The sequence below is a fragment of the Zingiber officinale genome, chromosome 3A (assembly GCF_018446385.1).
Source record: "Zingiber officinale cultivar Zhangliang chromosome 3A, Zo_v1.1, whole genome shotgun sequence".
NCBI lineage: Eukaryota > Viridiplantae > Streptophyta > Magnoliopsida > Zingiberales > Zingiberaceae > Zingiber > Zingiber officinale.
The window spans coordinates 151042857-151069147 of record NC_055990.1 but is presented as its reverse complement, the minus strand read 5'-3'; the positions used below and the strand labels follow the sequence as shown (position 1 = coordinate 151069147).

The following is a 26291-nucleotide window of genomic DNA, read 5'->3' as shown; positions in this document are numbered from 1 at the left end:
ACTTAGCCTTCGGACGGGATCAAATTTGGCGCCGTCTGTGGGAAACACGATAGCCTAATCCGAAGCGTGAAGATGGAGGACTCTGGCCGAAGTTCCAGCAGGAGGATTAATGTCACCATGACTGCGGGGGAGTACGAGCTCTTCAAGGAGGTCAGGAAGCAAGCTGCCTCTGAAAAACAAGGAACGGTTTCACGACCTCGCTTAGCGCCCGAAGCGTCTAAAGAACCAGCTCCTGCCTCCGACAGGGGCTCAAAGAGAAAGCAGCAGGAAGAACTCCCTCGTACTTCATTCCGAGAGCCTCGCCGCAACTATCATCAGCCTGGACCTCGCGAGCATAGTCCGAAGAAAGAAGAGCCACAGGCGTCGGTGGCAGATAGCTCTCTACATCCACCCCGAGATGCAGGGAAGGGAAAAGCTATAGCCTCTGCCAGAGATATGCCTGAAGATCCGGACGACAAGGTACCTTTCTCGGCTCAGATCCTGAGGGAAAGCCTGCCTTGGGGTTATCGAGCCCCGAACATTGGAGAATATGATGAGAGCAAGGATCCGGAAGAGCACCTGCGGAAGTTCAAGAACGCGGCTATCTTGTATCAATACAGCGATGCTGTCAAATGCTGAGTATTCCTACACACCCTGTTCGGGTCGGCGCAGAAGTGGTTCGATGGGTTGCCCCCAGAGTCCATCAATCGCTTCATGGATTTCAAAACGGCCTTTCTACGCCGTTTCGCCAGTAGCCGCAAGTATCAAAAAATCGACCACTGTCTTTTTGCTCTCAAGCAGGATTCGACCGAGCCCTTGCGAAGCTACATCAACAGGTTCAATCAGGTGGCCAATGACGTCCCCTCCGCCACCTCAAAAATATTGATGAGCGCCTTCTCCCACGGATTATGAGAAGGGGACTTCTTTAGGGACCTCATCAAGAACCCCGCCCGGAGTTTTGATGATATGGTGGAAAAAGCTTCTTGCTACATCAAGGTGGAGGAAGCTCAGGCCGCTAGGTGGAAGGCTGAAAAGACGGTGACTCCTGGCAACCGACCTGAAAGGAGAGCACACAGCCAGCTCAGCCCTTCCAGCGTGTTCAACCCAGGCCTGCCCCTCAGCCCGCTCAGGGAGTTAGGCCAGCTCCGCGAGTCGCTGCCATACACGCGCCCAGGCCTGGACCAAGGGGAGCACCATATTGCATATATCATCGGTCCAGGACGCACGATCTCAGTAACTGCTTCCAATTCGCTCGTGACTCCAGGCGAGCTGCAGAGCAGGGCTTGCCTCCCCCGGAGTTGGCGCCCCAAATATAGAGAATGGAAGAAGAACGGGCTGCAGCTGGGCGTGCTCGGCAGACCCGGCCCGACCTAGCCGACCCAGCTAACCCAGCTGGCCTCGGGGAAGATCGAAGAGATGCCGGAGAACCGGGGCAACGCTGCTGTGCGAGAGATCGGTATGATTTCAGGAGGGCCCACTGACGGGGACTCAGGCCGAGCCCGTAAGTCACACGGTCGGCAATTGTATGTGGGAGCTGTGGGGTGCAGCCACGAGCAGGCATCTGGCCCTGTCATTAGCTTTGGGACACAAGATTTGGAGGGTCTGGAACTGCCCCATGACGACACCCTCATAATCAAGGCCGTTATTGCTAACAGCCGAGTGGCTCGGGTCTTTGTGGATACCGGGAGCTCGGTCAACATTTTATTCAGAGCTACGTTCGAGGAGATGCAGATTGACGCCGCTGAGCTCCAACCCGTAACCACTTCTTTGTACGGGTTCACAGGCAACGAAGTCAAGCCCATGGGTCAGATAAAGCTGGCCATCTCCATGGGCACTGAGCCATTGGTGCGCACCCGAAGGAGTACCTTTATAGTGGTGGATTCGCCTTCCTCCTACAACGTCATCCTGGGAAGGCCAGCTCTGCATGAGTTCCGGGCTGTCGTCTCCACTTTTCACCAAAAGATCAAGTTTCCGGTCGGCGAGCAGGTCGGGGAAGTCAAGGGAGAGCAGAAGGTGTCCCACAGCTGCTACATTGACATGGTCCGTGTGGAGGCGCGCAAGAGCCGGAGGACGCAGGATGGGGGAGTACACGCTATCCAAGAGGAGCCTCTGCCTATTGCCGAGGAGCCTATCCCCTGGGAAGAAATTCGGCTGCATGCGGATAAAGTAGAGAGCATCACTCGCATTGTCAGTGACTTACCATCGGAGCTTAAGTTGGAGCTGATACAGTGTCTGATCCGCAATAGGGATGTTTTTGCTTGGTCACCGGAAGAGCTGCCTGGGGTCAAACCAGAAGTAGCTGAGCACAAGCTGCATATTATACCCGAGGCCAAGCCAGTCAAGTAGAAGAAGAGAAACTTCTCTGCCGACCAGAATAAGATTATCCGAGCTGAAGTGGATCAGCTCAGGAAGGCAGGACATGTTCGAGAGGTGCAATTCCCGTCCTGACTTTCTAACGTTGTATTGGTGAAGAAGCTTAACAACAAGTGGAGGGTGTGCATAGACTTTCGTGACCTCAACAGGGCCACCCCCAAAGACTGTTATCCTCTCCTGCGGATCGATCAGGTGGTGGATTCAACAGCTGGTTGTGAGAGGATATGCATGATGGACGCTTATCAAGGATATCATCAGATACCCTTGGCTAGGGAGGATCAGGAGAAAGTCAGCTTCATAACAGCCGACGGTACTTTTTGCTATACAGTCATGCCATTTGGACTCAGGAACGCTGGGGCTACCTACCAAAGGATGATGGACAAAGTCTTTCGGAGTCAGATCGGGCGGAACGTAGAGGTCTATGTTGATGACATCCTGATCAAGTCCCCCCTGGCGTCCAGTCTAATAAAAGATGTAGAAGAAACCTGTGGGACTCTGAGACAATATGGGATAAAGCTGAATCCCCTGAAATGTCAGTTCGGGGCCAAAGGAGGGAAGTTTCTAGGCTACCTGGTGAGTGAACGAGGGATAGAAGCCAATCCTGAGAAGGTTCAAGCACTTCGGAACATGCAGATCCCTCAGAATCTGAAGGAAACACAGAAGCTGGTCGGCAGGATAACAGCACTGTCCCGATTCATCTCCAGATCTGCAGATCGAGCGGCGCCCTTCTTCAAAGTGCTCAGGAAAGCGGCCAAGTTTCAGTGGACGGAAGAATGCACACAGGCCTTTGAGGAGCTAAAGCAATACCTGGAGTCCTTGCCATCACTGTTCAAGCCTGTTGTGGGAGAGCCCCTTTGGGTCTACTTGTCAGCCACCCCCGAGGCCGTGGGGGCCGTGCTGGTTAAAGAACAGGACAGTGTACAACGACCAGTGTATTTTTTCAGTCATCTATTGAAGGGGGCTGAGTCTCGGTACACGGCCCTGGAAAAGTTGGTTTACGGACTTGTTCTAATGGCTCGGCGCCTCCGACAGTATTTTTTGGCGCATCCCATCACTGTCCTGACAAACAGTACAATGGATCGAGCTCTCACCAAGGTGGAGGTAGCGAGTAGGCTTATCAAATGGGCGACCGAGCTAGGGGAATATGATATACAGTATTAGCCCCGAACCGCGATCAAAGCACAGGCTTTGGCGGATTTCTTGACAGAAGTTTATCAAGCAGACTCGGAGGAGGTCTGGAAAATTTATGTAGACGGATCAGCTACCCAGCGGGGAAGTGGTGTAGGTGCACTTCTAATATCTCCGCAGGGAGACATTATGCAGCTGGCTGTACGGCTAAATTTCAGAGCTACCAACAATGAGGCAGAGTATGAAGCCCTATTAGCATGTTTGCAAGCAGCTCGGCATGTGGGGGCAAGCCGAGTCGTAATATACTCGAATTCGCAGCTAGTAACTCAGCAGGTGACCGAACATTTTGAAGCAAACAACGAAAAGATGCAAGTTTACAAGGAAGCCTATGAGAAGATGAGGAAAGATTTTAAAGAAGTCACAGTCACCAAGATTCTCAGGTCGGAAAATGAAAGGGCAGATGAACTAGCTAAAATGGCCAGCTCCCTGACTACTTGGGTACTTGACAGATCTATAGCGCAGACCTTCCTTATAGCTCAGATCGATCTGCAAAATAACCTGGGAGGAGTTATTGATTGGAGGGCGCCCATAATGAGTTTCCTCCAGCAGGGAATTGTACCCGCCAACCTAGAAGAGGCACGTATGCTCAGGAGACAGGCCCATTCTTATGTTATGATTGGAGATCAACTGTACAAAAGGTCTTTCTCCAGACCTCTGCTCAAGTGCTTGAATATGGAAGAAGCAGATCAGGCCTTGCGGGAGATACATTTGGGATGCTGTGGCAACCATGCAGGTGGAAGAACGCTGGCTCAGAAGGTGCTATTGGCCGGGTATTTCTGGCCTACCTTGCAGAGGGACGCACAGAAGCTGGTGAATACTTGTTTGTCATGCCAAAGGTACCAGAACCTGACGCACCGACCTACAAAGCTGCTGAGAACTTCCATAGTGTCTTGCCCTTTTGACCAGTGGGGTATGGACATCGTAGGACCTTTCCCGATGGCTACCGAGCAAAGACGTTTCTTGCTGGTAGCAGTAGATTACTTCTCCAAGTGGGTGGAAGCGGAAGCTCTGGCCAAAATCACTGAAGATGCGGTGATCCAGTTCTTATGGAAAAATATCTTTTGCAGATTCGGCTTGCCTCACAAATTGGTGTCGGACAATGGCAGACAATTTCAAGGACGCAAAATACAAAATTGGTGCAAGGGGTTCGGCATAACTCAGGCCTTCACTTCGGTGGCTCATCCGCAAAGCAATGGTCAGACAGAGGTAGTCAATCGAGAAAAAGTGCGGGGGCTCAAAGTCAAGCTGGATCACACGGGAGGCAGTTGGGTGGACGAGCTGCCGAGTATTTTGTGGGCCTATCGTACGACACCCCGAGAAAGTACAGGTCTGACACCTTTCCATTTAGTATATGGCAATGAAGCAGTGGTACCTCTGGAGGTCGGGATACCGTCCGTGAGAAGAATGATGTATGATGAAGGGAACGCAGAGCGACGGCTGGCTGAGCTAGATTTCGTCAGTGAAATCCGTGAACAAACAGCTGCCAGGTTGGAGGCCTATAGACAGAGAATGAGGCAAAACTATAATAAAAGGGTGATCTCCCGATTCTTCGGAGAAGGAGATCTCATCTGGAAGCAGATGAAGCCCTTAGGGGAAGTGACGAAGTTGGCTCCTCAATGGGACAGACCATACAAAGTTATCAAGAAATTGGCATCGGGGGCCTATTATTTGTAGGACGCTCAAGGAAGGAAGCTGGATCGACCTTGGAGTGCTAACTACCTACAACCCTATCGAGTTTGAGGGGGTTGACTCTGTTGACATAGGCCGGGTCAGGCGAGGGGCGTGGAGACAATAGGATAGTCAAGTAAAAATTTGAAAAGACATGTGTACATGTAACAATTTCTCAGTTTGAGTGGCTGGTACAGATCATTTGAAAGGAGCAAAAATCTCATCCAGAAAGCCTTGAATGATTTGTTCGTGATTCAAAAAGTCTGCGGAGGGGACGGACCTCAAGAAGTCCTATGCATGCAGTTGCCTGATAACTCTAGCCGCCGTGTAGGGTACGGACGCAGCAAAGCGTGCCCCAGCCTGAGATAAAAATTCAGGAGAGCTCAGATAGGACCTTCGACTTCACAGGCAACGATCAACCTCTCCTTCTTGATAGACCGCCAGAGCAGTGGATACTCCTGTCAAAGCCGCCCGAGACTGGGATAGTTCCGCCCTCAGGGCCTCCAGCTCAGCCCCTTGAGTCTCCAACTGTGCCGCCTGAACCTCCAGTTTATTGTTCTTTTCCTGCAGAAGAGTATCCTTAGACTGTATTTCCTGAGCCTGATGGGCTAGCTGTTGCTGATACCCTGCCTCAGATGCAGCTCTCTCCTCCCTCATAGCTCGGAGCTCATCTTTCACCTGTATCAGGGATCGTTTCTGACGGTCGGTCTGATTGGTTAGGGCTTGAATCTCCGCCCGCAAAGCATAGCTTGCTTGGGCAGGGTCGTTCAGCTGCAGCTCTAATTCGGAGACTCTCTCCCGGAGTTCTTTGCTTTCATGATGGAGGGTGTGGAAGGATTGGTTCAGCACCAAAGATTCGGCGTGAGTCTGGGCGGAAGATATAACCTTCAGTTAAGGCAATACAATAGCAAGGGTAAGGTGAGGAGTACGTACTTTGGCCAAGGACTTCGAGAACCTATCCATCTGGACTAACGGTGGCGCGTTACCCATTTGATCCATGCTCTCTGTCCACAAACTACCGAGACAGCCTTTCATCATCAGAAGGCTCGTAGGGGCGTCAGACCGCCGAGCTAGAGCAGCTTTAGAGGGGATGGTGGTCCTGTAACGATGGCGGGTGGAGGAGGAAGGTTGAGAAGGGCCGGCGTCAGCACCAGGAGGAGCGGGAGGTGGCTCGGGAACGGGCTCAGTAGGCGCGGGGTTTTGGTGATCGCCTGGGCTATCTTCCTCTGCAACAGTAGGGGCAGAGCGGAAAGCAGCTGGTCGTCCCCTATAGGGGTTGGGAGAGGCTGCCAGATAAAGAAAACAAAAATAAAGAGGGAAGTGATGTCAGAGCCAGTCACGACGACAGCAAGGGGCAATGTGGTAGTATAAGGAACAGAATTCAAGCGTTAATAAAGTCAGACCTGGCCTTCGGCGCCGCCCGTGAAGCAGGGGCTAGTTATCAGAGTCAGAGTCATCAGAGCGAGGCTGACCTTGTGAAGAGGCTGTCGCACCCCTGTCTGTGGCGCCCCGGCCGGATGAGCTTAGGCCCGCGCGATGAAGAGTTGCGCGGCCACGTCTGGAGGCCCGGGGGGCTCCCCGGAAGACGCGTCTGGCCAGACGGCTGGCTGGATCACAACTTCGACCTCGGCTCAGGGCAGCAGATGAAGGAGAAGCGTTGTGTGAGGCGGGGTTGGAAGTAGGCTGGGTCGCTGCCCCAAATGAGGCGGATCCAAGATGAGGGAGTAGCCTCCTTCCAAGATTGCCCGACCGCGTCGCAGTATTTCCAGATCATCGAGGGGCAAAGGCATAACCTCTGAGGCGCGATGCAGAACCTCAACTATAGGCACCAATACGAAAGGTTATTCTAGCGGAGAATATGATCGCAAGGGAGGTGGAGCTCAGCGTGAACTTACCCAAGGAGTGCGATGTTTCAGAGGAAACGAAGCTCAGTCAGAAAAAGGAAAGTAGGTCTTCAGACAACAGTCTCGTCAGATTCAAGCACCAATCCTCCATGCGGGCCGCAGCCACAGTATACGGGAGGTCCATATGGAAGTCTTCCAACGCCGGAGTCATAGGCAGCGCAGATTGTCATCGCAGAGGCCAGTCTACTTCTTCGGGAAATCAGAGAAAAAAGAATTTTTTCCTCCAGTTAGCACTGGGAGGAGGAAGAGGAGAGAAGAAAGCGGTATGACTGCGAGCTTGGAAGTCAAAAAGACCATCAGCGTGTCGAGCAAGAGCAAAGAAGCAATGAAAGAGGGGAGCGGATCAGGAAACCTCGCAAACTTCGCAGAGTATTACAAAGCCACACAAAATCTTTATGGAATCGGGAGTTAGCTGACCTAAGGGGATCTTAAAGTAGCGGCACACTCCAGACAGAAAAGGATGCGGGGGTAGACGAAGACCAGATACAAATTGCTCAGTAAAGAAAGTACAAAAACCAGGCGGGGGATCGAAGTACAAGTTCACACCAGTAGGGATGATGGGGCGAAAGCTATTAGAGATTTCGTAAGTGTACCGTAGGTCATCCCAATCCAACTCAGCGAAAGTTGAAGCGCCGGGGAAGTGCTCCGCCAACAAGGAAACCCAAGAAGGAGAGGCCATTGCAAGGGAGAATATCTCAGGAGGTAGAAGGAACAAACGAAGAGAGGGGGCTAGGAAAAAAGGAAGGAGTGCGGCGTGATCTCGGAGAAAGTCAGTCGACGGCGGCGTTTGAGTGCTCCGTGGTGATGACGAAGCATAACAGAAGGGAGAGAGGAAGAAGATACTTATAGGTATGGTGGAGGAAGGATATTCTCGTATGTTAACAACGGATGGTGGATACAGGGGCGGAAATAGACAAGGAGCGCTCTACGATGAGCCTCGAGAATATAACCAGAGGGCATTATAGGAAAGACAAAGGCTCGAAGTACGAGGCGCCTCATGAGGTACGAAAAAAGAGGAAAGAGAAAAAAGGGGGAAAAGGGGCACACTCAGTTCAGCCAATTTTTTGCCAAACAGGTGATTGCCTCATAAGGACAAAGGTGGGCGGAAGCGGCCGTCAGAGAGAAAGGTGGAGCAGATCAGCGAGCTTCATGGACATGCGTCAAAGACAAAAAGTAAAAGCTGACCCTCACCAGGCTCGGTATAAAAGCGACTATTGGGGGGAGAGCAACGTAGCAAAGGCAAAATAAGCAAGGGCAAGCTAGGTACAACCATCCAAAGTTCAGTAAGACCACGCGAATAAGTACAATCACGAAAGGTTCAGCATCAACACATAAAAGGTGAACAATGCAACATATCGCCAATCATACGACATCCGGGGAAGAAGGCGCAGAATCAACGGAGGCCAGCGGAAAGAGTACGGGGTCGGCCAGCACTATGGGGAGAGACGCAGGATCAGCGGACGCATCAGGTGCAGCAACAGGAGGGGCCTGGGCAGAAATATCCCCGGGAGCTGGATCGACCGCAGGGGGAGGAGCCTCCAAGAGGAAAAGTCCCTCATCCGCTTCGAAGGAAGGGAAGGTTTCCAGCGGCAATTCCCTGGTTAGGCGAGTTGTGTCCAAGAAGGTGGCAGGAGGTGCCGAGCGTAGGAAACCTTGCTCAAAGGCCTGTCTGACCCCACCAGCGGCCCCATGACAGAGCAACAAGACCATCCAGCGTCCCAGCTTATGGAGGAAGAAGGAAGAGCGGACGTAGGCTAGTCTGTACACCTTTAGCCGCTCTGATTCGTCAGCCCTGTACACCTCCAAACTGTTCCGGTTCTCCGCAGCCTCGGCGCGGGCCATGGACAAATCGCTCTAGCCTTGAGACACCGCTTCCTGGGCCTTCGATAACTCCGCTTGCAAGGATTGGAGAGTGTCTTGGCACGCTTCCCACTGAGTCCGCATGGTTGCTTCCCGGCTAGCGGCAGCACTAGCCAGGGCCTGGGCATCGGCCAACCCCATTTGCAAGAGCTCCTGACCTTGCCGTAGCAGCGTCAACTCCTCTGATTGGGAGAGCAGCTCTGCCTCTCTGGCTTTCAGCTCAGAAACTGTCGCCTGATGACGATCCGCTTCAGAAGCCAAGGAAGACTCACTCGTCTTCAAAGCCGCCTCCAACTGTTGAAGTTTAGCAAAGGCAGTATGGGAAATGGCCCGAGCAGAGGCCGCCGACTCCCCGGCGGCACGTAGATAAGCATCCAAGCTTCCAAGAGAAGGCTCATGAGGAGCTGAGGGAGCCGCAGGGTGCTCTAGTTCCTGAAGACGTGCCTTGAGCGCCGCGTTCTCTCGCTGAAGCTCGGCCGCTCGTTGCACGGCGCTCAGACTCGCGGAGCAGGTCTGCCAGTAGCCGGAAGAAGGGAAAGGAGGTTACAGAAACACACAGATACCAGGAAGAAGAAGAGAAAGAGCTTACCGCTACCAGGGAGCGAGCAATTTGATCGAACTCCTCCAAAGGGGAACTGCTCTCCCAGAACTGCCGATTGGCTGATTGCCAGGAGGTAGCCAAGTCCCCATAGAAATCGACCCTACCAAAGATAGGAGATAGGTCGCCAGCGGATGTGTAGGCCGGGTCGGTCTCTGAGGGAAGCCTCCAAGAAGCCTCAAAGGCCAGGTCCGCAGATGACAGTTCCAGAGTCGGCACGGCTGAGCTCATAGGCACGAGAGGAGGAGAAGTTGAGCGAGTTAGCGAGCCCAGGGGCTGATCGCCAGAGGACGAAGGCGGGGCAGGTAATATACTCTGGATTGGCAGCGGAGCGGTCAGGTCCGATGACGGGTCTGCCACCTCCAGATCAGAGGCCTTCTCCCGGGCCTCGCTTGTCTCCTGGGTCAAGCTCGTGTCCGAGGACTTGGTGGGGGAAGAGATGCTTACTACGCGTTGACGGCGAGGAGGTGGAGGAGAGGTTGCGGCGACTGGGGCCGTCCTTTTGCCCTTGCGTGTCAGGCGCAGCTTCATAGTTGGAGGGAGAGAAGGCACTTGTCCTGCAGGCGATGGCTCAGTCGTAGGTTGATCAGAGATGCGGAGTAGGGCTGGGTTTGCAGGGTTGAGAGCAGGTGGCTCAATAAGCATCGGGGCGTCCTCCGCATCAGAAGTCCGGGGTTCCGAAAGCTGCGGACCGGCGGCGACGGCGGGATCAGAAGGTAGACCCTGTGTTAGCTCCTCATTCAGAGCTTGCAGAACGGCCACCGAGGGTGTCTCCTGACTGGCGAAGGAACGGAGGATGGCAACCACTATAAAAATAAGAAGAAAAAGCACCTCAGTTAGCGAAGAGCGGTATACAAAAAGATAACAACTTACCAAAAGGAGCTCCGATTTCTGTGGAGACAGGACTAAGGCCAAAAGCGTGCAGAATGCCTTCTAGCATCAGCACAGACAGGCGAACAACAACACCTCTCAGCTTGTCCACAGCCGCGGAGCAGGCAGGTTCATGGACATGCGAAGGGAAGTCCGAAGCGAGGAGGGGACGCCATTGGGAAGGCCCGGCTAAGGGGACGGGGGGCATGAGGAAGAAAAAAGCGAGACCTCCAGCCTTTATTGGAAGAAGGTAGGTCATCAAAAAACTTATGGCCCGGCTTGGCCTGAACGTTGAATACCCCTGCTTCGGCTCGCCGGAAGGAATAGAAGTGATGGAATAATCTAGCGGTCAAGGGGATTTGATAAATGCGGCACAAGATGATGGTTCCGCAGACCGCTCGGAATACATTGGGGGCAAACTGAAAGATACCAATACCGCAATACTGACTCAACTCGGAGAAAAAAGGATGCAAAGGAAAGCGAAGACCACCTAAGATTTGGTCCCTAAAAACAGTGATAAAACCTTCGGGAGGAGAAGAAGGATGCTCATCTGGCGAGGTTAGACGAAATTCATATGCGGCGCCTAGCCCCAGATTGGATTGCAATGAAGACAGGTCGTGATAGTCTAAATCAGAGATGTAACGGGAATACCAGAAGAGTTCCTTACCATCCATGATTACGAGGAGTAAGCAGGCGAGGGGAAGGAAGACGAGAGGGGTCACAGGTCGGGCACAAGCAGGAGAACGAGTAGTTGCACTGCCAGAAACGGCCGCGAACGAGAGGAGGAGGATAACGAAGCGTCGAAGTAAGGAAAGCGGACTGCCTTTAGGGTTTATAAAGCTCATTCATTCCTAGGAAACCTCGAGAGTCGAGCCGAGTATCTTTTTGGGTAACGCACCTCAACGCCGTCGGATGGAAATAAGCGCCAAAGGGTGCAAAAAGGGGGGTCAGAGGCTGGCGTTAGGGGGCGTGCGCAGTAAAGGCGTCGGACAGGTGTCACCGCGAGAAGAAGCACATTAAAGATCGACAAGGCGAGGTAATCATGAAGGGGCGTGGCCTCAAAAAAGAAGCGTTCTTCGTGAAAGGTTCAAGGCTAGGCGGGAAGTTTCATGAAGCTGCAGAAGCCGAGCAATTCAAAAGGGTCACGAATGAGGCAAGGTAGGTTAGCAGAAGTGGATGTTAGATCAGAGGAGTATCAAGCGGGCGAGTAGCCATGAGTAGACAACCCTTGATCTGAGCAGCTAACCGGGCGCATCGCGGGAACCGTGGGGTCATCATAAGCTGCAAGGGCACTGTGGCCTAGGGGTTAAGTAAGGTCTTTACGCTCCCTCCTCTATTCTTAATTCTATATTGTACATAGCGCAATTGCAGGAAGAAATACGACGCGCAAAGCCAACAATAACGACCAGATCAGTCAAAACGATCAGGTCGGCATGGGCGAGACGAATGAAGGCGAAGAAGAGCAAGGCATCTATGCCTTTGCCGTTTGGAGTTCTTACTGGTCTCGGACCAGCACCATCGCCACCAGTCTCGGATCGGAGTATCATTACTAGTCTTGGACCAGCGCCATCGCCACCGGTCTCGGACCGGAGTATCATTACTGGTCTCGGACCAGCGCCATCGCCACCGGTCTCGGACCGGAGTATCATTACTGGTCTCGGACCAGCGCCATCGCCACCGGTCTCGGACCGGAGTATCCCAGACTCTCGCCTCAGTGCGAGTTATAAGTGAGCTCTGCTCTCACGCCCAACGACCTTTCAGGTCGGCTCCCATGCGAGAATTATAAGTGAGCCCTGTGCTCACGCCCAACGACCTTTTAGGTCGGTAGTCCCAGACTCTCGCCCCAGTGCGAGTTATAAGTGAGCTCTGCTCTCACGCCCAACGACCTTTCAGGTCGGCTCCCATGCGAGAATTAAAAGTGAGCTCTGTTCTCACGCCCAACGATCTTTCAGGTCGGTAGCCCCAGACTCTCGCCTCAGTGCGAGTTATAAGTGAGCTCTGCTCTCACGCCCAACGACCTTTCGGTCAGCCCCCATCACGCGCTCGCTGCTCTGGCCGTCACTTCTCGCCCCCACCGCTCACTTGCCGCTCTGCTCGGCACCCATTATACGTGACTCTGCTCGCTGCTCTGCACGACACTCGGCTCCCACGTTCCACTCATCACTGTTGCTCAGTCGGCATTCATCGCTTCACTCATCGCTCTGCTCGGCACTCATTGTGCACACTTCTCCGCCCCGATCGGCCGTCGGCTCCCATGCGAGAATTAAAAGTGAGCCTTGTGCTCACGCCCAACGACCTTTTAGGTCGGTAGTCCCAGACTCTCGCCCCAGTGCGAGTTATAAGTGAGCTCTGTTCTCACGCCCAACGACCTTTCAGGTCGGCTCCCATGCGAGAATTATAAGTGAGCCCTGTGCTCACGCCCAACGACCTTTTAGGTCGGTAGTCCCAGACTCTCGCCTCAGTGCGAGTTATAAGTGAGCTCTGTTCTCACGCCCAACGACCTTTCAGGTCGGCTCCTATGCGAGAATTATAAGTGAGCCCTGTGCCCACGCCCAACGACCTTTTAGGTCGGTAGTGTTAGGATCGATGGTCGCGGCTAGAGAGGGGGGTGTGAATAGCCGAACCCAAATCTTCGCGTTTCTTCCTACGAATTAGGTTAGCGCAGCGGAAATAAACAATAGAAACGTAAAAGAAAAAGACAAACCTCAGACGCAGCGATGTAACGAGGTTCGGAGATGAAACTCCTACTCCTCGGCGTGTCCGTAAGGTGGACGAAGCCTATCAATCCGTCGGTGGATGAGACCCCGGAGAACCGGCTAATAAATACTCCTTGTGGGTGGAGAAACCTGGCCACAATAACTTGCAACAACAAGATAGAAATACAGCAAGAAATACAAACAATATGAATGTAAAACACCTTTCTTGCCTTCGACTGGTTTCCGTTGATGAAGCAGCAACTTCACGGAAGAACAGCAGCAACTGACCAGCCGGGGAAGCTCACACGAAGCTTCACGAAGCAGAGAGCTCAGCAAAGCTCAAGCACAGCAAGGAGCAGGGGCAAGAAGGAAGGTGTTGTAAGGAGCTTAGGAGTGTTAGCACTGTAGAAAGCCCTCAACCAACTTATACCTGCATCCACCTGCGAAGAAGAGAAGAAAAGACTAGCCGTTGTGAGCCAACGGCTAGTGCCAGACCGATCAGGCATCACCCTGATCGGTCTGGGGCTGATCTGATCGGTCATGGGGACCGATCAGGCTCTATGCTGATCGGTCCCCAGACCGATCAGAGCGCTTTCACAGAGAGTTGCCAACTCTCTGTGCGTACCCTGATCGGTCCCCAGACCGATCAGTAAGCTCACAGAGGCATACTGATCGCTTTCTGATCGGTCTCCAGACCGATCAGGAAACCACAATATCACTGGATCGGTCACCAAACCGATCCAGGTCTTGGCTTTTGCCCAAACCAAGTCCAAACCTATATCCGGTCAACCTTGACCTATTGGTACATCATGCTTAGCATCTGGTCACTCCCTTGACCTGCTAAGACTTCCCACCAAGTGTCCGGTCAATCCCTTTGACCCGCTTGGACTTTTCTCTTCGTGACAAGTATCTGGTCACTCCCTTGACCTACTTGACCTTCACAACACCAGATGTCTGATCACCCTTGATCCATCTGGATTTTCCCTTGCCCGGCTTCACTCACCAGGACTTTCACCTAGCTTCACTCACTAGGGTTTTCACCTGGCTTCACTCACCAGGATTTCCAATCTGCCCGGCTTTACTCACCAGGACTTTCCAACTGTCTGGCTTCACTCACCAGGACTTTCCCTTTCACCTAGCTTCACTCACTAGGATTTTCACCTGGCTTCACTCACCAGGATTTCCAATCTGCCTGGCTTCACTCACCAGGACTTTTCCGTCTGCCTGGCTTCACTCACCAAGGTTTTCCACATCCGGTCCAGAGAACGAGCTACCGAGCCCTCTCTGACCACAGTTCGGAGAACGAGCTACCGAGCCCTCTCCGACTTCCATCCGGTCCAGAGAACGAGCTCCCGAGCCCTCTCTGACCTAGTCCGGAGAACGAGCTACCGAGCCCTCTCCGACTTCCACTTGCCAAGTTCTCATACTTGGACTTTTCCCGTGCCAAGCTCCCTGCTTGGACTTTTCCGAGTCAGGTCAACTCACCTCGGGTCAACTAGGTCAACCTTGACCACAGGTTGCACCCACAATCTCCCAAGATTGTATCCTTGTCAAACATCAAGATACAACCATTGTCAAACATAACTCGTCAAACATCAAAACACAACTCGAGTCCAGTCAACTCGAGTCTGGTCAACCAGGTCAACCTTGACCTAAGGTTGCACCAACAGGTAGTCCCGGACTCTCGCCTCAGTGCGAGTTATAAGTGAGCTCTGCTCTCACGCCTAACGACCTTTCAGGTCGGCTCCCATGCGAGAATTATAAGTGAGCCCTGTGCTCACGCCCAACGACCTTTTAGGTCGGTAGTCCCAGACTCTCACCTCAGTGCGAGTTATAAGTGAGCTCTGTTCTCACGCCCAACGACCTTTCAGGTCGGCTCCCATGCGAGAATTATAAGTGAGCCCTGTGCTCACGCCCAACGACCTTTTAGGTCGGTAGTCCCAGACTCTCGCCTTAGTGCGAGTTATAAGTGAGCTCTGCTCTCACGCCCAACGACCTTTCAGGTCGGCTCCCATGCGAGAATTATAAGTGAGCCCTGTGCTCACGCCCAACGACCTTTTAGGTCGGTAATCCCAGACTCTCGCCTCAGTGCGAGTTATAAGTGAGCTCTGTTCTCACGCCCAACGACCTTTCAGGTCGGCTCCCATGCGAGAATTATAAGTGAGCCCTGTGCTCACGCCCGACGACCTTTTAGGTCGGTAGTCCCAGACTCTCGCCTCAGTGCGAGTTATAAGTGAGCTCTGTTCTCACGCCCAACGACCTTTCAGGTCGGCCCCCACGCGGGGATCAAAAATCAACTCCCCTGCGAAAACCATAAGTGAGCTCGGCGCCCACACCTGACTACCTTTCAGAGGGATATGCCTCACATTGAGCGGAGCGTTTTCAATAATCAGGTCAACTACATCTGGCTTTATTTTACGCAAATTGCAAATATGCAATAAATACGCAGGGCAAGGGATGCGGGAGGCCATCTACCCTACTCCTAGAGCGTCAATATTAACTACGAAATCAGGTTTTGCACGTTCATTACAGTTTTAGGTCCCAAGCACTATGTCGGTTTTATTATCCAAAATTCATACATGAAAAGGAATCATGAAGCAACTCTTGGCTCTCACATACGGGCCAGTTTCTAAAAATGCTTGCTAGATGAAATTTGAGCAGGAAAGACTATGCCGGAAAAGGACAGATATACAGGTACAGCAGCACAGTTCCATAAGCAGGCGATACAGCTAAGGCTACAAGAGGGAGTGTTTTGCGGGGAAGGAGCCACTGAGACAACTATGGCCCGAGCTAGTCTTAACTCGGGGAAAGGATTGGTCATGGAGAATGAGCACTGCCGTGTGCAGAGATGGCTCTGTCTGCGGGTCTGCTACTCGAAGGTCCGGAAGGGCAAGCCATAAGTCACAGGTCAGAAGTGACAGGGCTACGTAGGGTCAGCCCGACTAACAAGTAGCGCTTAGAGGCGAGATCTGGTCGAGGGGTGCGAGGTAGATGCCGACCGCGATAAATAGGATGAGCCAAGCTGTGCAGGAATGGAAGGATCACAATTGTCCGTCAAGGTTAATCATCACATACCAGTGAGATGTGCGAAGGCGGAGGTTTCTAAAGGAGAAGATGCTCTCATGACCAATAACGGCCTGACAGGTGTCCTTCACTACAAGACAAAGCCCATGTGTAAAGGCGGAGGTTCCTAAACAGGAAGATGCTCTCATGACCAATGGCGGCCTGACAGGTGTCCTTCACTACAAGACAAAGCCCATGTGTAAAGGCGAAGGTTCCTAAACAGGAAGATGCCTTCACGACCAATAGCAGCGCGACAGGTGTCCAGGACTACACGACAAAGCCCAGCGTCTAACGTTTTTCTGACAGGAGGGTAGGTTCTGGAAGCGAGGCGGGTGCATAAAAAGGAGGAGATTCCTCGTACGCGGGTACACGCACTCTCGTCATTTTTCCTTTCACAACTTTTCATTTTTCGACTCTCTCTGTTTCTTCTGGGGAAAAAGGGACCTGACTTGAGCGTCGGAGGGCCTGATCCGGAGACTTTTTCCCTGGGTTCTGGTCTGTAACGTGAGAAGGGGGGATTGTCTGAGTGTGCGCAGGGTCCTGCAGCAGCGTCAGCCACTCGTGGGAGCCGGGTCACCTACGACTTTCCATCAACAACCAGGCCACCGCGACTAACCTCCGTCCGACTCAGCCTTCGGACGAGATCAATTGGTATAATATATTAAACTGCTTTTCTGATAATCTTTGTTTACTGGAAAAAAAAAATCACCTAGGTGACACAAATGGTTATCATGTCGGATAAAAACGATGGAGACGAGTCGACATGAACTCAGATAGACGCGATTATAGTTTAAAATATTTAAATCGAGGCAGGAAAAGAAAAAAGAAATTGCCACTGGACGAAGGAATCTGACACGACCTAGTACTGATGCGGTTACCAACTTTTGAAATCTTAAAAAATTCCGAAAAGATTCGGATCAAGACTCCCTGCATTTTCAAGCACTCCCTATCTAACACGGCTCCAGCCACATAATGGATGATAATACCTCCACAAAGTCTACCTTTTTTTTTCCGGCTCTATTAATTAATCCCACAAAGTCGGATCATCCAATTGTCAGTGCAGTTCAACATCAATAATAATTTCCATTGACTGGCTAACAAGTTTAATGTGTTCTTGGTCTATCAATTAGCATTTTCTTACTTTTTCACAAAGGTAAATTTTTATTATATAATAATAATCATCTTTTATCCTACTAAATACGATTGACTATACGGATCACTCTACGTTTACGTTTAAGTATATATTTTTATCATCTTTTATATATATATATTATGTAATGTTTTATCAAAAAGTTGGTATGGGAGTTGCAAAATTCTTCAGGAAAGCATTTGAGGAAGGAGAAAGCTTGAGAATTAATATCAACCATAGTCATATATATTATCTTCATTCCAAAGTGTGAGAGATTATAGAAATTAAGCTAACTTTAGCAGATCAACCTTTACTTGTATCATTGTAGGCAAAATGGTATCTACAGTGAGTGTGATTCGGATACGTTCGAGTTTAGTAAAGCCCACCTCTCCAGAACAATCGAGCTTCTTGCCCGGAGAGGACATCATTTTCAGGATAACCCTAAAACTTGCTCTCAAAAGATTTAAGGGAAGAAAGGGTGCTTTTTATTTAAAATGTATCTTTGAAAAGGCCTATGATAGGCTAAAATTGGGCTTTCTTAGTGAAACCACCCTTGGCCTAGCTAGATAGTTCTCCTAGAAAGCTATTGTTACAACAATTTAATTTTATTAAATTTATGTTAATTTTATTAAAAATATAGCCCATGAAATATTATTATATTAATTTTTTTACTAATTTAATTAAAACTATTCAAATAATTAAAATTAATCTAACTTGGATATATTTCTAAAAAGAAAAGTGACCTCGACCATTCCATACGATTGACCCCATAATTATATGTAAAGGAGTAAATTAGGTGAAATCAATCCTTATTTCTACACATCTACCATGCATTGACCAGCTCAACTTTACCCTAGGGCTAATCTAACTTAGATATAGCTACTATAATGCCCCCGGCCACGTTTGCAATGGTAAGTTAGCCTAATTCAATTATCTACTGTGGACGAATAAGGAGATGAATGATAAGTACCATAAAAAAAATTTCGCACGACATCAACTTAATTATTTTTTCTTTAATTAATGAGTAGTTGATTTAAAAATATTGGTTAATGAGTTACTTATTATGAGTATTTTTTATTTATTTTAATGGTTAATGAAATTTTTTATAAAACTAGATGGGTCATGATTAATAGATGTAAATAAAATATCTGTTATCAATTAAAAAGGAAGAGAAGGATGTCCATGTATCATCCTAAACGTTATTGTCATAAAGTTTGACATTAAGAATGAAGAGAATCCAAAAGGGTGTCTGATGTGCTGGCCACTTGATGTGCACCCAAACCCAACTTTGATTCTTTAACCACCTCTTGGTGTCGCTTTTGGGGCTTGAAGTAGGGAAAGGTAGCGAGTGCCAAAGCTCCATCATTTTAACTTTAAATTAAAAACCCAACACAGCATTGACAACGTAGCAAAGTGAAAAGCCATCGATGAAATTCAAGCCGTCTGTGCCTGCAGCAGCTGAGTCAGACTGGGCCATGTTTGGCACGGCTCGCATTTGGATCATATCTGTCTAGCCCTGTCCACTTGTTTGGCATGGCTCACATCACAAGTAGTGGCGTTCTAAATGATAAAAATTAATGCTTAAAGGTAGACGTTATATTATCAAAACACTTCTGAATCTAAAAAATGTTATCAAACACTGCTCTTAAAAATATTTTTTAAACAATATGATCGTATGATTGTAATAAATTACCTTTCCCGTCACGATTTTTTTAATTTATTTTTCTAACGCATGATAATTCCTAATCAAATATAGACACGTGTCCGTAGTAAGTCTGATACCAAACCGCCACATAGCCTACGCGGACCACTACAAACCGGGCCCAAAGATGCCGGCTGATCTAACGGCCGAGTTCATAATTTTATTTATTTATTATTATTTTATAATTACCGTTTAAATACGGAGAGAATGAATCCGATCTCATATAATTTTTCCACTGCCGTCTAAATAAATTGAAAAGTACATGACGATCTAATATCATGAGTTTCAAACTCTCCTGATGTTATGCAATAAGTTTTTATCAAGAGGGAAGAGTTAAAAATTTCATATCGAGGGGATAGAAGATATATAAAATATATATTTATATTGAGAGAAGAAGATCATGTGATTATCTTCCATTTACCTATCCTTCATCATCTATTCTTATACTGTCGCTCCCATTGCTTCCCCTGGCTCCGGTTTGATTCTCGGTGAAATTTAAATCTAGACAATTTAGAAAACCCCGTTTCACCTCTTAGGCATCAAATCTTGGATCAACTAACGCCCTGAAATTAAAATTCAATCTTTAGATATATGAGAAATTAAGAATATGCTCAGCTGATGCACCAATCCTCGAGACGACTGACTAGCGCATTTATTATTATTATTATTATTGTTAGTTGATAACGTACGCTAATTAATCTTGGGTTAATCAACCCGATCAATAAAATTTTTCATCGACCATTAGATAAATCAAAAATATTCATCATAAACCGTTTATTAATCCAATATTTTTAAATAAATTACTCATTAAAAAAATCATCTATTTATTCATCAAAATTTAGATATTAGATATTTAAAAAATTAAAAAGATTTATATGGCTGCACCATTATTCCGTGATGACTAACAGGTCCTCGGGACGACTAACGGAGCCACTTGGTCGGTGGGGCCGTACCACACAATTTTCCTAATCGTCCTCTGCCTAAAGCCTTGCTCCAAATTTATTTATTTATACCACTCGATCCATTTAAACTATCAGCGTCAGGATCGGTGAAGTGTCTAAGAACCACATTTATTTGTCCTTCCAAATCTTTTTTTTTTTTTTTGTTCTCAAAATTTATGTGTGCCTGGAAATACCTTCCTCGCCCAACGCATAATCCTTTACTCAGCATAGCAAACTGCTGAGAAAAAACAGGGGACATCTACCTTCCTGTCGATCCAACACTAGCTATGCATCACATGACCAACTGAAACGACTAACCCAATACTTTGATCCCAATTAATTAATTAAACAGGGAGAATCAGGAAGTTAAAAGACGAAGCATATATATATAGATTAAAGGCATCGTTTATTCCACCGATTTCTATATCATCATTAATATTATATATATATATATATATATATATATATATATATATATATATATATATATATATATATATATATATATATATAGATAGATAGATAGATATTTCAGTATATACATTTATAGGTAGAATTAATTAGTGTCATTGTAGCAGATCCATACTGCAAGCTAAGTAGCGTTCAAAATGGCGCACGATGGGGAAAGCCCTTTCTCCTCTTGACGCGCGGGTGGCTGACGGCGGCAGACGCCGCCGACGATGGGGTGAAGACAGCCGGGAAGCTCTGCGTCACGTGGCTCTTCTCGCTCCCTCGATCACTTGAGCTCGTCGCGGACGACGAAGCCGCAATTGATTTCTTCCTCCCGGGGTCAGCGATCTAATAGAACACAGGCATTTCCAGGAACAGTTAATCAGCGCGCGAATTAATACTCCGGAGGAGAGGTATTGGGATTAATTTCGTCCGAGGAAGACGTACCTTGCAGCCGAGCGAGCAGAAGCGGAAGGAGTCGAGCAGGCTCCGGTCGCAGATTTCGCAGGTGCTGGCGACTCCCTTGCTCGGGCGCGGCTGCGGACGCTCGTTGAGGAAGACGACGCGGGCGCTGTTGATGATGTAGGTTTGCACGCCGGCGATATCCAGCACCTTCTGTATCTCCGAGACCCTGATCACGTCGTGGTACGACGACCGCCGGATCTGCCACGGATGCATCGAGCATTATTAATTAATTCGCTACCTAGCTGGCGTCCATTGTATTAAACAATATTGCATGATTCAGAGAAGATTCGAACTGAACCTGGATCGTACGGTGGTCGCGGTGGTGGGCGAGGCAGAGGGAGCAGAGAGCGGCGTGGGCGCAGTCGAGGCAGTACATGTTGCACTCTCTCTTGTGGGGGGAATATGAGTGGAGATTGCACGGGACGAAGAAACGCGTCGCCAGCAGCGGCCGCAACCACCGAGGCCACCGGCTGTCGTCCTCCAGCGCTCCGCCGCCCTGTTTCAAATCCGTATCGGAAACCGCAACTTTAACCCGAGGAACGCGGACGAAAAAGAGGCGTTTTCTTTGGGAGGAAGGAAGGAAACAAAGACATTTCGATCGAGATAGAATAGAAAATTAAAGTCACCGTGATTCGTCTGTTCTTGAGGTTGAGCTCTTTGAAAGGGGATTCGTGGTCGATCGCCATGTCGAGAAACAAGGGTCGGTTCTCTTGTTGATTTTTCTGATAGTAAAAACAAAGGCAAAGAGGATGCAGGGAGGAAAGCGGCGGGAGAAGGCGGCTATGTAGAAGAGCGAGGGAGAGAGAGAGAGAATGGTCGGCCTTATCTTCTGTGTCTCGCCCTCGCCCGTGTAATATGGAAGGAAAACATAACTTTTTTTTTTTATTTTGAGAAAAAAAGGTGAGAATTAATTTCATTTATTGGGTCCAACAATTTTCTATTTGGCTTCTTTTACTTTTTTTTTTTTTCCTTCTGAGTAAAAAAAGCTAATTAAAATTATTTTAGCAGAGGAAGTGGCGTCAGATCTTTGAATTTCGCTACCTTATGATTAATCCTTGCTTATTAAAATTGGGGGGAAACCATTTCCTTATTTGCCGGAGTCATATATAAGAAGAAATTACATGGTAGTTGGTGGACATGAGCAAGGAAGGACTCCGAGCTAGAGATCATGCAGAGGAACCACTGAGCTAGAGAGCTCAGACAGAAGCGATGGGGCACGATGTAGTGGAGCTTAACTGGCAACGAAATGTGAGCGAGGCCTAAATGATGAAAGCAAGCAAGGGCTCACCGGCCGGCTCAATGGCGGATGGCAGTAAAGGCAAGCGAGGCCTCAGTTCAGAGCCAACTGCCAAGCAAGGCCGGCCTTAGCGTGGACGTCGCACGAATGCGAGCTAGGGTTATACAGTGAAACGATGAGTTTGATGACTAACAACATAAGCAAGAATAAAGGGCTAGCTCAGAGGTGATGACTTCCATATTGTCTTGCTCGCATCATTTGTTTTAAGCAATAGTCGTCTCAGTAATTCAATGTATAGTTAATATCGTCTTAGTTAAGAAACTAATGCTACATCCATCTTTCTGGAACTTACCCAGCTCGATCATGGAACGGACCATTTATTCCATCATCGATCTTTGTGAAACCGACCGAGGATTCAACTAGAAAGTGGAAATCGGTCAGAGGTGGCGGTGGATGGTAGGTGGTGCAGGACTTTAGGGACGGAAAACTAGTAGAGGGAAATGTGTCGTGATGCGGCAACGTTATATTAGTTAGTAGTGTGTGTATATACCACCACAGTCATATACGCCGCAGCATGACGACAGCATCCACCCCTCATCAACCGCAACTTCAGACCAACCAATAACGTTGGCGTATCCCATTTTAGTTTCGTGCGGGTCGACATTTCAAAACTCTAGGGCAAATGCCCTGAAACATCCTTAATTTGATTAATGCAAACGTTTTTTTAATTTTAGAAAATAGGAAGGGAAGTGAGAAAGATGAAATGAGAGAAAAACGGGGAAAATAATATATATATATATATAACGCTATGATGCAAACTAAAATATGCGGACTGCCCTCGTGACAAAATCCACGTCATGATATTTTTATTTACTTCTCGCCACGAGTCCTCCAGAAGCCCGCTGTTTTTATTTATTTATTTATTAACAGTCATTTTATATGAAACTATCACTAGACAAGAGATTTTTAGTTTTTGAGTCTTTTATACTAGGATGATATAAAATCATTCTTTTTAAAAAATATGAGTCTACATTACATACAACTATATATGTATAAGATTTATGTATTACTATACCCTCTAAATCTCTAATGATCCTATATTTTTTATGCTTTTACATAAATCAGTGATCATACGATTAAAAAGGTTATTAATATAAAATTTTAAATTTACAATGGGGTTATAAATTATAACATTGTTTAAATAATTTATAAAATTATAGATGTTTATGAAATCGAGCCATTCGCCTTTTGTCCATAATAAGATTGCAAAATAATTCAAGATAACCATAATTCACGTTACAAACAAAACTAAATATGAGGATTGGTGGCGAATGATCATATTCATTAAGCTTGCATTATGGAAATAAAATACTAAATCGACATATTTTTTTGCAAAAAGGTCTTTTAATAATGCTACAAATGATAAAAGGTATGATATAATAACACACTGCCACTCAGATCCAGGTAGGCATGCCAACTGTCTGATTAATGTCTGCCTAAGCATGATCCGAGCCTACTGAACCAAGTTATAGTCCCATCAAGCTGAGTCCAAGTCTAGCGAGCCCTCCGATTCAGTTGCATCATTCCATCATGTATAAAGAAACATTTTGTTGTTATAGAAAAACAACAATATAAAACACCATCATGATCCATTCCATCATAAATATTGATATATCTCAATTGTAATCCACACGCCTCATATTGTGAAATTTTACGCAATAAAGAATTATGTTAATCCACAAATTCACATGTAATTACTAACTCTTGGAGCTGAGTATCAAATATGGACACGCCATGGATGCTCCTAGAAATTAATAGTTGAAACCTTACCTTCGTCACCATAAAAATAAAAACACCGCAGAGAAGAAGCTATACACAAATCAATTACTAATGCTAAAAAAAGAGGAATACATGGAACATTAACTTTATTTAAAATATAAAAATAGAGAATGAAAAGTGGTAGAATTTAACTTAAATTATAATATAGTTAGATGTAGTTGTCTTCTAGGCCTTCAGCTTCCTTTTAGCATCGAGAGCCTGCCGAAAATTGATTCAGGATCAGTGCCTCATAATTGCATTAACAAATCAAAATAAACAAAACACAAAATGGTAAAATAAAATATACACTAAAGATTTTCTAAGATGTTTGTTATTCATCAGGATACTAGAACAAAAGGAATAGCTTACTGCAATTCATCAGCTGGGTTTTTATTATCTAGGAAAGAAATACCATATTTACTTCCATAGCTGTCCATTTCCATTGATATTTTCTTATTTGCAAGAAAAAGACAACCAATATTCAAATATGAAATTTTAATTGGAACTACCTGCATATGCAACGCCAATCGATTCAAAGGCTATACATGGCCAATCCAAGTTGCAAAATAGGTACTTGAGGTAAAATATATTTAGTTGCACAACCATTATAGTGACAAATTTGAAGATAGGTGGATGCTAAAAAAGCTTAATTAAAAAAAAAAAAAAGTAGCAGCAGCTATGGCACATGAAAGTTGAAACATCATTTACTTCTACATCAGTCAGTATTTACCTTGGATTGGAAATATCTCATGGTCAGCACAATAATATCTCGTAACCTGCACAAGTCCCGAAAGGAGAAGAAGTTAGACATAAAAAAAGAGCAAAAAGTAAAAAAGAAGAAAATAAATAAGGAACAGTAGCTTGTGTTGCTTTGAGTGAACTCACCTGACATCATTTTCGACGTTAAATGGCTGACCACAATCGTCAGTGCAAAGTGGTAAATTAGTTCCATCTGAACAGGTCAGCACAAATTGGGTTGTGCAACCAAGTGGAACTTTCATCTGTGAAATCAGTAGCAGTGTATTCACAATGGTCAATAAACCAAGTACTAAATACAGTCGCAAATTACTTACAATACATACTTTTAACTCCGGTGAATATTTTTCGTCCACCACCACTCTGTCTGTCTTTTTGAATTTAATCAGATAGTTTGAACGTTTCAAAATAAGTGTTGTTTGTTCCCAATCAGGAGCATCCATCTGTTCGGCAAACAAAGAGCAGTAGATGGATTAATGACATTTATTTACTATCAAATAGATAAAAGAATTCAATCTTAACTTGATGCATTTATATTGTATTGCCAACAATCTTCTGTTCAGAATTAACCATTGAAAAATTACTCCTGCAGATTTTGTACTTGCACATTTACTATGCACAGTCTGTAACTTGAATTACAATCAAGGATCCTATTGTCAGCTCCTAATGAAATCCCACTGAAAGACTAATTCAGTAGAATCAGTTTGATCGGAATGGTAGTATTCAAATCCTTATCAGTATCCATTCAAATATCTATCACCAAGGATACAATGTAATGTATTCCATTCAGACCCCTGCCCTCATCAGCTAACAAACAAACTTCTTTCACATGCTTGCTATTATGAGGATCATGTAACTGGGTAAATGTATTTCCTTTTGTGTGCTAAGCTAATAACAAATGACCTATTTCAAGATTGAGGACAAGCAAAAATGTGTCACCTACCACATGCTGAGATAGTGTTTCATCTTTTCAAAACAACAGTTTCTTTGTCACTGCTGGATGCTAAAATGGAAAGATTTCCTGAAAACTAGGAGCCAAATCACTAGCAAGATGCAATCATTCAGCAATAAAAAGAGCTAGCCTTGGTTCTGAAAATTCAGATTGCAGTACCCTCACTGATTCCTGACTTGATCTAGAGAAAAGAGTAGGAACATCCCCCATGAGGTGCAAAAAAGACATTAGACCATCTAGAAGATTAGAAGGTTAGAGGAAAGATTTGCCTTCATAGTATGGCTTAATCTCATCTGAGGACAGTCATGCTTCAAAATCCTGCAGACTCATAGAATCTAGATTCTAGAGAGAGGGAAGAATAGAAGTTAGTACCAAAACTAGTACTAGAAAGATACCAGATATGCTAAAGATCTGGGTTGAATTAAGTTAACAAATATGCAGGATCTAAATTAGTAATGCAAATCTTATAGAAAACATGAGTAAAAATTAAAAGCAATCAGATTAAGAAATAAACGTACCCACAACTTAACAGTAAACTCTGCCATGCCTGTGGAAATATAGGAATCAATCTCATGCTGCATCTCTGGATCTGTTGAATGACAATCAGATTTAGATGACTATGTACACATCTAATGATAAATA

At 47.1% G+C, this 26291-nt stretch overlaps 3 protein-coding genes across 11 annotated transcripts in view; all 3 read right to left on the bottom strand.

Moving 5' to 3' along the window:
- Positions 1–8966: 8966 nt before the first annotated feature.
- Positions 8967–10648, bottom strand: LOC122050775 (histone acetyltransferase p300-like). The gene is made up of 3 exons (XM_042611654.1): positions 10444–10648; positions 9562–10376; positions 8967–9266 (listed from the first exon to the last, which is right to left on the bottom strand). The coding sequence occupies exons 1-3, from the start codon at positions 10646–10648 to the stop codon at positions 8967–8969; spliced, it is 1320 nt and encodes a 439-aa protein (XP_042467588.1).
- A 9828-nt stretch (positions 10649–20476) lies between these two features.
- Positions 20477–21733, bottom strand: LOC122054129 (protein RGF1 INDUCIBLE TRANSCRIPTION FACTOR 1-like). Its single transcript, XM_042615954.1, has 4 exons — positions 21513–21733; positions 21185–21382; positions 20869–21084; positions 20477–20769 (listed from the first exon to the last, which is right to left on the bottom strand). Exons 1-4 carry the CDS (start codon positions 21570–21572, stop codon positions 20575–20577), a joined length of 669 nt encoding a protein of 222 aa, XP_042471888.1. The 5' UTR covers positions 21573–21733; the 3' UTR covers positions 20477–20574.
- Positions 21734–23768: 2035 nt separating this feature from the next.
- LOC122052825 overlaps positions 23769–26291 on the bottom strand; it is a 34016-nt gene continuing 31493 nt past the window's right edge. For 7 of the 9 annotated variants that reach the window (XM_042614542.1, XM_042614546.1, XM_042614547.1 and 4 more), the window contains 5 exons: positions 26168–26238; positions 25015–25140; positions 24827–24942; positions 24672–24717; positions 23769–24160 (listed from right to left, as the gene is read on the bottom strand). In XM_042614542.1, the coding sequence (XP_042470476.1) occupies positions 24128–24160; positions 24672–24717; positions 24827–24942; positions 25015–25140; positions 26168–26238 (392 nt within the window). In that variant the 3' untranslated portion in view covers positions 23769–24127. Of the gene's footprint in view, positions 24161–24671; positions 24718–24826; positions 24943–25014; positions 25141–25640; positions 25831–25918; positions 25992–26167; positions 26239–26291 lie in introns of those variants that run through there. The other 2 variants (XM_042614548.1, XR_006132105.1) reach the window with 2 other exon arrangements.

Coding starts and splice junctions, on each gene's coding strand:
- LOC122050775 (XM_042611654.1), bottom strand. CDS start 10,648: ATGCCCCCCGTCCCCTTAGCCGGGCCTTCCCAATGGCGTCCCCTCCTC. Junction 10,377..10,443: donor AGAAATCGGAGCTCCTTTTG/GTAAGTTGTTAT, acceptor TTATTTTTATAG/TGGTTGCCATCCTCCGTTCC. Junction 9,267..9,561: donor TTGCTCGCTCCCTGGTAGCG/GTAAGCTCTTTC, acceptor AAACTTCAACAG/TTGGAGGCGGCTTTGAAGAC.
- LOC122054129 (XM_042615954.1), bottom strand. CDS start 21,572: ATGGCGATCGACCACGAATCCCCTTTCAAAGAGCTCAACCTCAAGAAC. Junction 21,085..21,184: donor GCGACCACCGTACGATCCAG/GTTCAGTTCGAA, acceptor CATCCGTGGCAG/ATCCGGCGGTCGTCGTACCA. Junction 20,770..20,868: donor TCTGCTCGCTCGGCTGCAAG/GTACGTCTTCCT, acceptor GTGTTCTATTAG/ATCGCTGACCCCGGGAGGAA.